The sequence below is a fragment of the Marmota marmota genome, unplaced genomic scaffold (assembly GCF_001458135.2).
Source record: "Marmota marmota marmota unplaced genomic scaffold, marMar, whole genome shotgun sequence".
NCBI lineage: Eukaryota > Metazoa > Chordata > Mammalia > Rodentia > Sciuridae > Marmota > Marmota marmota.
Window position 1 is genome coordinate 4,177,615 of NW_025999927.1, and position 13,141 is coordinate 4,190,755.

Here is a 13,141-nt window from a genome sequence, read left to right on the forward strand (position 1 = left end):
TTCATAGTGATTTTGCATATTTTTTTCAGCCCAATGAAATTGAATATCCATTACTTCAGGACTATAGCCAGATTCCACCTTTCCTAACTTGGCAAACATCCACTTCTCAAGGAGAAACCATGAGGTTCCCAAGAAGGCGTTAATATACCCCTAGCCTTTAGGTTGAAATTCTCTGGAATTGATAGTTTTTCTGTAATAGCCAACCACATTTAAAATGCCTCTTGAACAGCTCCACAAGCAGCTCAGCTGAAAGCTGCAGGGTTTGAAATGGCAGTGGGGCTCCAATAAGCTATTGGGGTGGGGGATTTTCCAGACAATTGCTGAAAGAGCTCTCTATGAAATATATCCTGGACCAAAAGTGCCATTGTAAAACCTCCAGACCTCCACTGTATATACTCTCGAGCTGCCCATGGGAAGGCTGAATGCTGATTTTCCACACAGCAGACCTCCAGTTCTAGAGGAAGTATCACTACCGTAGAGAAAGGACTATTCCACTCCACCTCACCTTAGAAGTTTCATCTTGGGACAGAAGGAAGGACAAGTGGTAAGGATTTTAAGATCTGTGGCTCCTACTTCCCACTCTGGTCTTCAGGAATAACCGATCTCTGGACATTAACTTCACATAAACAACTCTACTTTCATCTCTGATGGTCTTTAAACTTGGGATCTCCAAATTTCAAATGGGTCATGATTGGGTTTTTCAGAAAACCTTTACCCTGCATAATCTCAGAACACAGTCTTTCTGAACATGGAATAATCTGGGTCACCTATTATTTAAAATACCATTTAAAATAGTTACTTGCCAGGGAAAATTTTACACCGAAGCAAAGCCTGCACCAATCATTCAGATTGCCTTAAAACAGTATTATACGTTGTTACTCTAAACAGTGTTAAGAAACCCCCATCGTGGTCACTTTCTTTTTCATGTTTAAGGAGTTCATAGTATTAAGGCAAAGTGCATATATATCCAGGAAAGAGAACTCCAGGATCACAGGGTGACTCTTGCGTGCTTTTGGGCCACATTGTCTCCCACTGTGCTGGGAGAATTCAGGCAGATGCACCATATCCTGCAAGTAATCTTTGTTAAAAAAAAAAAAAAAAAAAAAAAAAAAAGTCCTGCACCCTTCACTATTTGGTCAGCTAAGGACAGGTGTATTTAAAACATGGTTTAAGGCTTTTGGACTTGCCCGTTCTGCCCTCCTCCTTTTAAAAAAGTAATGCTAAACTTTTAGGAATGTGTCAACCCACAATGGAATATAAACAACTGTCAGACTCTCATCCTCTCACAGAACCATGTACCGTACAAGCTGCAAGATGCTGCAGGAACACTGTAGGAAGGAAAAGCAAGTTTCCCGAGCTTCTGAATTTACTTGCCCTGCAAGGTATGCTAGCAAAACTGTTCTTTATGTGGAATTTTGAATGCTAAGAGGGGCAGAGGAATGATTTCTGGTTCTAAAATGCCCAATGTTCCCTTGTTTTAAAATAAAATGAAATTTAAACCCTGATAACGTGCAAGTTAAAAGTGCCTGGAGAAGATGTAATACTACTGAAAATTCTGTACCACCATTGTAGTCCGATGCAGCATTAAAAAACTGCATGCAAATATTTCTGTGTGACTACTAAAGACATAGCCACCTCTGCAACGAATCATTCTACCCACTCTGTGGAGGTATTTTTCATTGGCTTTGTTTCCATTTTATAATTAAGGAGTTCTGCTTAGTGGTGACATACATCTGTAATCCCAGTGACCTGAGAGGTTAAGGCAGAAGGCCTGCCAAGTTTGAAGCCAGCTTCAGTAACCTGGCAAGACCCTGCCTCCAAAAAAAAAAAAAAAAAAAGGCTGGAGATGTAACCCAAAGGTAAAACAAAACATCCTTGGGCTTGATCCCCAGTACCCCCTCACAAAAAGTTCTGATTGTTACAATATGCGTATCCATTACATTTAGTTATGCCAATTCTCTCATGTTACCACATTTTTAATACTGTGCTGGTCCCATGGTCATCTGCTTAGATCAGGCAAACTCAGTAGTCCCTCCCACATTCCACCTTAACTAAAACTCATGATAACTGGTCTTTGGGGTCCTTGCTGTTGAGCCCACACTTAATCCCTTTATTAATTTATTTAATAAATTAATCCCTAAATTAATTTATTTAATTACAGCAAATAAACATTAATTCCAGAGATTCAGAAGTACTGTGAAAAAGATTTTCATTTACATCTATATACTGAATACTACTACAAAACTACTTTTCTTAAAATTTTGTTTCTGAGTATTAAACCCAGGGCCTCAGGCATATTAGGCAAGTGCTCTACCACTGAACTTTTTATTTTTTAGTGCCAGGGCACTAAATTGAACCCAGGGCCTTGTGCATGCGAGCCAATTGTACTACCAACTGAGCTATATCCCCAGCCGTGCTTCTAGTTTTTTAATAGGTGAACCTACATTAGAACTAAATAGGTCTTAATATTTTTTTAAAAAATCCTTGCACTTTAGATTGCTATATGATAATATTGTACACTGGAGAAATGTGGGATATACATTTATACTTTTTATCCTATGAGAATTTTATTAAAAACATTTCCAATTGTGCATAAACTACTTACAACTTCTTATAGGTCCAGATGGAGGAACTGTTGGAATGATCAGGATAAACAGTAAAGTTCTTCTCGAAGACTCTATATTAATAAACCACTTCAAGTGAGGAAACCTCAGTTAAAAGGGACAGTGTGCATAAGGGAATGGGATTCCATGTCTATTGAGTCATTCTTTTGCTACACTGGTCTGTGAACTCAGGAGCAACTGTATGTTAACCCTATTCTTGGCTCTCATCAGGGACACATGAAAAGCCCTATCCAAAGCCCTGCTCAAAATACCTAATGTCTGCTGAAGACGTCCCTGTGCCCCAGCCCAGGTCTGTATCTGACTGCTGTACCTTTGCCCCATCCCTCTGGGCCAGGTCATGGTGCTCTATCCATGCAGTGCAGAGTGAGATGTGCTGCTCAGGTCAAGTTACAGGTTCAAAGTCCTCAGATGCAAATCCAGTGACTCAATAGCTCCTGGCATCTACCTGCTTTCTCCAGGTCTGGATTCCCTACTACTTTCTTGTCCTTGAGCCATGGCTGACCCCTGGTCTCTACTTTCCCTGACACCGACTAATAACTTGGCAATCAATCCTTTAGTTCCAAATCTGGTCTGTCCTTTTGGAGTTGGGTGCATTACCACTCAAAATATTAACATTTAAAAAAATTCAGAATAGACTTTCTGGCCCCAACTTTAGCCTGGGCAGAGCTGGAGTTCAGAGGTTTTCTTCTCTTGAACTGTGACCTCCATCTCTCCAGTTTATGACCCTCAAAGTCCTCCCTTTCCCTGTTTCTCCCTATGGGCATGACCTTTTGCTCATCAGTCTCACCTGTCCCCCAGCAGTCCCTCCAGACCCTGTGCAGTCCTGAGGCCTGGTGTTCTTAGAAGACATTAAGGTATAAAATGGTGCTGTCTGGATAAACGAACACTGCTTTCTCAGGGCCATTCAACCTATGGAACTGAGTAGCCAGAGTGCTTCACCCTGGTGCAATCACTAGCCCAGAATCTGGACTTCAGGTTTACAGAGATAAGACCTGTTAAGAGAGATGTGCTGTAAAGGCCACAGGAAAAGGTACACAATCCCAGAATATTGCCTGGTGAAGCCAACTTTGCCCTGAGGAGTGGTGTCAGGGGAGTGACTTTACCTGTGGAGCCTGATGGCAATGTCAGGAAGATACTATACAGTTCATTCCACCCAGAGTGCCTTCTTCTCTAAATGGGATTCTAGGTTGGCATGTGTCATCCTCAGCTGACATTATACTGAGAATGCACCAAGATATAAACAGAATAATCCAGTTAGCTAACAGAATAGTAAGTTACATGGTGGCAGGGATATCTGTTGCTTATTCACTGCTGTATTACCAGCTCCTAGAGGTGAGTGAATACTCACATCCTGTTGTTTTGGTAGATATTTTTTTTAAGGTACCTTGTATACTTGTATCTATTGCTTACTGATTTTACAAGTTTAGTACTTATTTAAGAGCTTTTCCTTCTTGTTTTACATTCTGTAATCAAAATACCTGACAAAAATAACTTAGAGGAGGAAAACAACCTAGGGAAAAGATGCTGAGCTCCTGGCAGCAGGGAAGAAAGGGGGTGAGAGGCACAGAAAAGATAAACCTACCTCAAGTACACCCAAGTGACACACTAGGTCCCACCTCTCAGGAGTCCTTCAGCTTTCAGTGGATGGATTAATCCCCTGATGTGGACAGAGCCTTCATGATGCAATCATGTCCTAAAAGCAGCAGCTCTGAGCCTTGCTGAACCAGAGACTGTGCTTTTAACACATGAGCTTTTGGGGATGTGCCAGGTCCAAATCTTAACAAAAGGTAATGAGGACTTTATAAGATAATCCTCAAATCATCCTTGGAGACTAAATCCTACAATAGAAGCACCAAGATGAAATTCTGTCCACATGAGCACTAGTGTTGTGCCTCCATTTGCCTTCACTTATTTGGCAAATACAATACTAAAATAATTAGCCTAGTTGTAAAAAAAAAAAAAAAATCTTTACCAGTAAGCAGCGACAAGTGCAACCCTTCAGAGAGAACACTGAGCCAGAGTTTTAGCACGTTTTAAGGATTTTTTAAGCTCATATAGAAAAGCAAATCAGAATAGCTAGAAACACTGGGGGAAAATGGAGAGGGGGAGAGAGACGGGAAGGAATTAAAGATGACCAGGGTACAGATATTAAAAAATACAGCCTGTATAATTAAACAGCATATGCTACATTTACACACCAATTAGAGAAACAGACAGAACCCAGGTAGAGCTAAAAGTGCATATGGGACTTGAAATATGACAAACGTAGACTCTCAGCCAGGCATGGTAGCACATGTGTGTGGTCCCAGTTGCTTGGGAGGCCGAGGCAGGAGAAGCCTGTAAGCACACGAGTTCAAGTTCAGAAGAGGCAGCATTATAAGAACACTTCTCAAAAAAAAAAGTAGCCTCTCAAACTAGTGAGGAAAAAATGAACTGTTAAAGGTACTGAGACAACTAGGTAATCATCTGTGGAAAAAATTGGGTTGACCAGGATACATTCCAAGGGATCAAAATTTGGATTTTTTTAAAAAAAAAAAAACATAAAAGTTCTAGAAGAAATTGGTGAATTATTCCATTGTTCTGGATTGAGGAAGGCATTCTAACCATGACTTAAAATCCAGAAAATAACTAAAAAAAGTTGTATCAGGATAGATAAAAATAGAAAACTTCATGGCAAAACCATTATAAGTAAAGCTAAATGACAAACAACAAATTAAAAAAAAACTGTAGTTCATTATAGCTGAAGTGTTACTATCCCTAACAAACAAACTAGTATTAGAAATCGGTAAGGAAAATAATCGTGATAGCAAAGTGCACAAAAGATTTGAACACAAAAGCAAACAAATGGTTCTTAGGCATGTTAGAAGGTGTTCAACCCTAGTCATAGGAATATAAACACACTGATCAGTTTTTTCATCTATCAGAAGATACAATTCAGCATTTGAATAACATCTGTGATGGTTAGGTTGTGGGTAAGATGTGAGATGACATACATAAAAGTTCTGAAAGCAACCCAAATGACCAGTAGGGGACCAGTTAAATGATGGTACATCCATGTAATGGAATAGCACGCAGCTATTCAAAAATAACAAAGCCATCTGGTAACACAAAGGCCACCAAGAAATAGTATGTGGAAAAAAAAAATGATGTGTATATGATGTCACTAAGTAAAAATGAGAAAAGGCTTTACATTTGTATGTGTTTGTATATGCCTGGAAATGTGTGGCTGGAAACATGAGAAACCAAGAGTGGAGGTCATATATAGTGGTGGTGGGCAGGGGGTATGCAGTGCTGGAAATTGGGCCTCTGATATGAGGACATTTGCTGTATAACTTTTGTTATCTTTTGGCTTTTTAACCATATGAATGTATTACCTATTCAGAAAATTAAATAAAATAAGCATATTTTAAAAGCCTTATGAATCAATACAAATTGAAAGATGTTAAAAACCTCCACATCTTTTAGTTGAAAGTAACAGGCCACTTGTGCAAGTGACACAGACCACACTGAGAGCTCTGGAGTCAGATTTTCTGGACCAGTTAGTGAGCCTCTCCTGTCCTCTGTTTTCTTACCACCTACCAGTGCTGCTGTGAAGATGAAACAATGTCTGCCAACACTTGCTATCATGACTAGAAGCAGCCACCTCAGACCACCTGCAAATATATTTTCTCCCCATTCCACAAATGACAAGCAAATCTTCATCTCCTAAAAGAAACACTTAAAATTGGGGGGCGGGGGGAAACAAGACAGAAAAAGATTGCAGAAACATGTACTTTAATCCACATTTTCCAGAATCTGGTGGGTACAACAGCAAATTATTTGGAATTCTTTTAAAAATCAAAGCTGCACCTGTTGGAGTTACTTAAAATAGAGTACAAGTGATCTTATGTGTTGAATTTTGTACAAAAGAACTTCCACAATACCGTGCACCTAACCTGTGTCTTTTGGTGAATAGCTATGTTTCTGTAGGTACTTCAGTCTGCAAACTGCTGGGAGGTTTACTGTGAACTTTCTCAAGTTTCCAGCTGAAGGCAATGCTGATGAAGACCAAAAGAGCTGTCCTTTCTTACATACAATGGCACCTATGCAAAGTCGAAAACATGGCAGTGTTTCATATAATAAGATTACAAAACTGAGTAATGCACAATGTTTAAAGTCAGAGCATTTCCCTTGTCAAATTTCAAAATTGAAATCTGTTATTCTTCCATATGATCTTCCTCATAATCCAAGAATCAAGCTGCTACAATCATTTCTGCCAGTTATATGGTCAAGTGCCGGATTTTTACATTAGGTGATGAGATAGACAGATTCCAAGAAATGTTCACCAGCTGAGCATTTCAAACACCATGCCATCAGTTCTCAGTCACCATCTCACAGCCAAAGTGAGTGAACTGGGAGCAGTTTACATCTCAAGGACAATTAAATGTCACCAGACTCACAAAGCAGGTTCCTGCAGTCTACACAATCATTAGAAACACACAACACACACAAATGTAGACTGCTCCCACAATCTGATTTATGGTAAATAAAATAAAGGTAATCAGATGAATTTCAGATGTAGAATACTTCATTTTATTTTCTTAGAAGTGAAAAAATTCATTAAAACCAAAAGTAACTTTAGCTTAACTAGATCTTTTAATATGCCAGAGCACATTCTAATATATTTTCTTAAGCTTGAAACAAATTAAAGAAAAAATGCAATAAATGGAAATGACCAAGAATTTTCTCTAGTAAATAAGAGCTTAAATAGTAGCTGTTAACTGGGGAATGGTGAAGTAACACTAAAGAGATCTTTAATATACAATAAAAATAAACAAAGTGCAAATTTTTCACATTTTCTGAATGAATACTAAATGAAAAATAATTCTTATTCTTACTAAGCAAGATGACTAGATATTCATTTAGCCTTAAGGTTTCCCTCCTCAAACCCTCCCCAGAGGAGGGGGGGAAGGAAAAAAAGATGGAGGAAGCTCCGATCAAGCCAATCTTTTTATTCAACCTAATAAAATTACCCCCCAACTACAACAAAATCCCACATTCATAAAGGTTAGAAATTGGGTAAGAAAATAAATAACTCTAGTTGGACTTTATTCCCCCAATCATACTGTTCCACAGGATGGCAAAAATACAATTTAAAATATGCCATGAAACTGTCAAGGAACACATATCAGACTCTGGCAGCATATGATATGGGTTTAAGAGCACTTATTATTTACTTTAGGGAAGATGGAAGACTCTAAGGAGAAACTAGACTTCGTACCTGTGATACTTCTACATGAATATTCAACATTTCGAGTTAACCCCATTATATCCACTGACACCTTTAAAAGAATCAAGACTTTTAAATATTTTTTGACGACTAAATCCCAGGATTAGAAAGTGACAGTCTAGGACCTAAAAGTCTGTTGGTCTGAGTCACACAAAGTACCACTGATACAGGATGAGCTAAAAATGGAAAGAGAAGAGAGGAAAGAGGAAGCCTAGAAGAGGCCTGACCCGATCTCCCTCTGATATATATCACCAGAGACAATCGCACTGAGAGCTAAAGGGTTGCATAGATTGTATTCAAAATTAAATCCTTTTAAAAGTACTTACTTTAAAATAGCAAGTTTTGTGAATAAAAGTTATTGGCATAAATTCATATAATTCCCTTCAAATTTTTCAAGAAATAATCCATTAAATAAATATGCAGGGTTTTTTTTTTTTTTCCTTTCCTTAAAGTAACTGACAATATCTAAAATTAGGAGAGGAACAAAGTCAGAAGGTGATCTGTTTTAGGTAAGGAATGCTCCTGTGCCAGCCCAGTGTGTAGACAGGACCCCTTGTGCAGTCAGCACTTACCTTCACCAACACAGGTCCTTTAGGCAAAAAACAAAATTGCAACCTCAACAAGAATATCAAAAACCCGTGGAACTGGAGCTGGAAGTCCTGGGGATCTTAAGGAACCCCTGTTCCATTCACTGAATTGGCCACTGACCACAAGGTCAGACCCACATTACAGAAGGTGACACACAAAGTTCGGGCAAGGCTAAAAACATGTTAAACCCAGACACATTTTTGTGATCCTAGTCCTAACCAACACTGGTTCCCTAGTTGTTCTTTTCCACAAAAGACTGAACTGTGTTACTAAGATAAGGACAGTCATTTAAAGTTTGACAACTGGAAATAAAGGGTAATAGATTAAAAATAAAACCAAATCAAAACAAATGGAACAGAAGAATATTCAACAGAAACACATGAAATTAAATAGAATTAGTATAATTTACATATCTTAAAAGTATATACTTCATTTATAAATATTTCTAAATGATAATCTATTAAGGGTCATAAATATTCAAGTGAACATTTGAATTTTCTCTTTTAAGAGTTCAGAATTCTTGAAGTCTTAGAAGATTAGTCTCTCTGCTGAAAGTCCAAGACTAAAAGGCTTCACCAAGCCACTGTACGTCTCTACTTGGACATATAAAAGCCTTTATTACCTACTGTGTTGTAATAAAACTTTAAAATTCTGTAACTCTCTTATACTTGTAGAAAGCCTATAGGAGAAAAAGAAAAGCATATTAGTACATACAGCTAATATGATGTGTACTTGTTTCAAATTCCTGATAATGTTAAAGGCCACAATTTGAAAGCAAAATCCAAAGTTAAAAACAAACAATAATACTGAACACTGAGGATTCCAATTTTTATTTATTTTTTATTTATTTATTTATTTTTTAAAGAGAGAGAATTTTAATATTTATTTTTTAGTTATCGGCGGACACAACATCTTTGTTTGTATGTGGTGCTGAGGATCGAACCCGGGCCGCACGCATGCCAGGCAAGCGCGCTACCGCTTGAGCCACATCCCCAGCCCCAGGATTCCAATTTTTAAATCAGTATGCTACCATCTCTTACAAAAACTGACAAAACACAAAACTACAGTCCTTTGGTCTTGGTTTAGAAGGGGCAAAGGAAGCCAGTCACTTATTATCAACAGACCTTAGATTAATAATGGAAAGTAATATGAAAATAACTCACAATAATAAAGAATCTCAGAGTATTTGTTTTCCCTCATAAATTCATTATGTACACACCTCTCTGAACACTGACTACTCCTTTCTAGCTGCCCCCCAAACACACTAACGGTTCTTTATCTTGTTGCCTGCTGAGGGTAAAGACTGCTTCCTGCTTAGGTACCTCCCTATTCCCTGTATTCATCAAAAATTTATTTATCAGTATGTGATTACTGACATACAAAACACATAAATCCGAGCTCCTCATCAGCCCAGGCCAGAAGTAAAACTCTGGGATGGGAAACACAAAAAAGTAATTCTATAAGCTCAATTCTCCTTATGTACAATTCTGAGCTGATATAAGGAACATCCAATGTTTCTTCTTCTATAGCTTAGGGCGATGTAATACATAATATATATTAAGCTCCTTTCTTTACTCAAGTACTTCAAAAGTTACCATTTATTGAGAGCTTAGGGTATTATCAGGCTATGTTCTAAGCCCATAACATGTAAGATCTCAGTAAACATTAAAAATTAAAAAGGTCACTCAACTAGTAGGTAGGTTCTAACCATTAAGATGGTTTCATCATTTTCATTTTACAGTTTAGAAAGGAAACTTGCTAGCAGAGCAATGATTTTTATTAAGCCCACACTGCTAATAAATGACAGACCACAATCCCTAGACTTGAAGACCTGATTCCAAGCCTAGAACTGTCCAGCGAAAAATAAAGATCAGGGTCTCTAGGTAAAGGAGTAAAGCTGCCAAGTGTGCATTTATGAGACCCAGGGATATTTTAATAAATTCTCAATTTTTTCTTCTTCCTAAGTTTAATTTTATTTGGACTTACATTTAAATTATTTAAAATCCTTTTCATTTCAGTTTCATTTTAAATTAATTTAAATTTCATTCAGTTTCTCCTGTTATCTTTCTACAGGCCTCATAAGTGGGTGGACTGAATTTTTCATGAAATGCAAATTAACAATGGAGATTTTGTTCATCTTGTGTTTCAAATCTCAACCTACATCATCTTTAAATATAGGGAAGCAACAAGTAAAAATCATTGCTATTAAGATGAGAAAGGCCAGGTACAATGGCGCACACCTGTAATCTACTGGCTCAGGAGACTGAGGAGGAGGATCTAAGTTCAAAGCCAGCCTCAGCAACAGCAAGGCACTAAACAGCTCAGTGAGACCCTATCTCTAAATAAAATACAAAATAGGGCTGGGGATGGGGCTTAGTGGTCGAGTGCCCCTGAATTCAATTTGTGGTGATTACCCCCCCCCCCCAAGAAAACCCCAAAAGATGAAAAAGTGTAATTAATCTATTCTTAAGTTAACTACCTATCTGACTTTAAATGCATAATAAGAAAACATAAGCAATAATCTCTATATCACTTGGTCCCTTATTTTTTTTTTGTTCTGTTTTGTATTCCTCAGTTGGCACTTCATCTATCTCTGTAGGTAAGTTCAAATTATTTTTGATACCTCTGTAGTATAGACAAGCAAGACTACATATCTGACAAATAAATGGGGTATAAATAAATGAAAGAAGGTACTCCATGGCTTAAGAAATTAAGAGCAGGAAAAGAGGGCTGAATTTTTTTTTCCTTTGATAACCTTCATGACCACTCTTCTTAATTCTACCATGGTATCTGAACAAATCATAGCCCTCTAATGACAAAATTATTCAGAGAATATCATCCCCACAAAATTAAGGAGGCAAACTGAGACATCTTGGCAACTGGAAACTATTAACTTCTCCTATGATCAATAAGAAATTGACTTGTCTGCCTTGAAGCTGCTCTAAGCAAAGTAAGTCCAAGTATAATACAGTAATAACATCTTTTTGTCAACAAACCAAAACAAACTGCACTTCAGGGGAGAAGATGATTTTTGCAGCTTGCTCGGAACTGCATGGGAATCAAGTCTTTGCAGTGGAAATGGCTCTTACCTTCCGAAAGCATTTAGAAGAGCAACTATTTCCTGCCGAGTGAGCTGGAAGCCTTTGGATGGACTGTTCTCTGGAAGCTTTTGAATTTCTTTTTCAGAGAATAGTATCTTCAAGGCAGTTCCTAAACCCTGAGTCTAAAGAAAACGTCAACGAACTGACAATTAACTTTATATAATAAGAACTACTATAAAGATTTAAAGGGGGTTGGGGATGTGGCTCAAGCAATAGCGCGCTTGCCTGGCATGCGCGGGGCGCTGGGTTCGATCTTCAGCACCACATAAAAATAAAATAAATAAAATACAGATGTTATATCCACCAAAATATTAAACTATGCACAACACAGTGCCTCCTGGCAGGTTATGAATGAGATAACCTTAGCTAATAAACTATTAAGGAAAACTGAGCTGTCTTAAGACTTGTAAACGCCTATTTTACAACCTTGAAAGCACTTATTTATTTATTTATTTAGAGCAGTGCTGGATGTAGAACCTAGGGCCTCAGGCATGCTAGGCAAGCACTCTACCATTGAACTCGGCTTCCAGTCCCAATGAAAGCTTTTTCTTTCTTTTCTTTAAAAAACAATCCAGGCAATTCAAACCTTAGAGATTATTAGTGATAAGTATACTCATTAATTTCTCAATTATCAGCACCAGAAGGAAAAGATTAATTTTATTTCAGTAACGGTCTCTTGATTTTTTGTAACTTATTATCCTCTTTTAAAGAAAATAAGATAAAACATCAAATAATCCGTTTTCATTGTTCAGGGTAACAGACCTACCTAGCAGAGCTTTCATATTTTGTCCTTAGGTGGTCTCTTGTGACTACTGAAACAAATTCTACGACCAAAATTGGATATTTAACTTTTATATAATTATATTTTACCTTTTATGTAAACATATATATATAACTCTCTATTCACAATCACCAATTTTAGAAATGAATCCAACATTGTATCAATAGACACAGATACAATAAAACTAAAATCATTAACACAGACTACAAAAAACATCTTTATACATGTGCATGTAACACAGTTTAATGATATTTTTCATAAATAAAACAAAAACTGGGGTTGGGGTTGTGGCTCAGTGGCAGAGCGCTTGCCTAGCATGTGTGAGGCACTGGGTTCAATCCTCAGCACTACATTAAAAAATAAATAAAGTTATTTAAAAAGTAAAAAAATAAACAAAACTGCACTTTGGATCTGCCTATTTCTAAACTCTAATGCAATGAACAATGAGGACATTCTAATAAAAATTTTGAACTCGGTGGAAAATTTTAATTTCAAAAGAAAAGACATCACACATACCTGTAATTTTCCCCATAATCTGCATTTGTCACATCCAACACAGTCCATAATACGGGAAATATTCTTGAAATGTAACCGGAATTCTTCCTATCATGCAGAAAATATTTTCAGTCTAACTAAGCTTTTAAAATCAAATTAACTACAAAATTAACTACAGAGAACTGGAGAACAAAAGGATCTAGATGAGCAAGATTAAAATACAACAGCAAACAGCTCCCCACCAGCTCCCCCATTCAATAATTTTTTTTTTTTTTTTTTTTTT

General features: G+C 37.3%; 1 protein-coding gene across 1 annotated transcript in view; it reads right to left on the reverse strand.

Moving 5' to 3' along the window:
• Positions 1-1,099: 1,099 nt before the first annotated feature.
• The window catches only part of Ero1b (endoplasmic reticulum oxidoreductase 1 beta), a 41,815-nt gene continuing 29,773 nt past the window's right edge, over positions 1,100-13,141 (reverse strand). Inside the window, exons 14-17 of the mRNA XM_048800410.1 lie at positions 12,880-12,966; positions 11,571-11,704; positions 9,104-9,160; positions 1,100-6,706 (exon numbers count right to left, since the gene is read on the reverse strand). Of these exons, the coding sequence (XP_048656367.1) occupies positions 6,691-6,706; positions 9,104-9,160; positions 11,571-11,704; positions 12,880-12,966 (294 nt within the window). The 3' untranslated portion in view covers positions 1,100-6,690. The remainder of the gene's footprint in view (positions 6,707-9,103; positions 9,161-11,570; positions 11,705-12,879; positions 12,967-13,141) is intronic.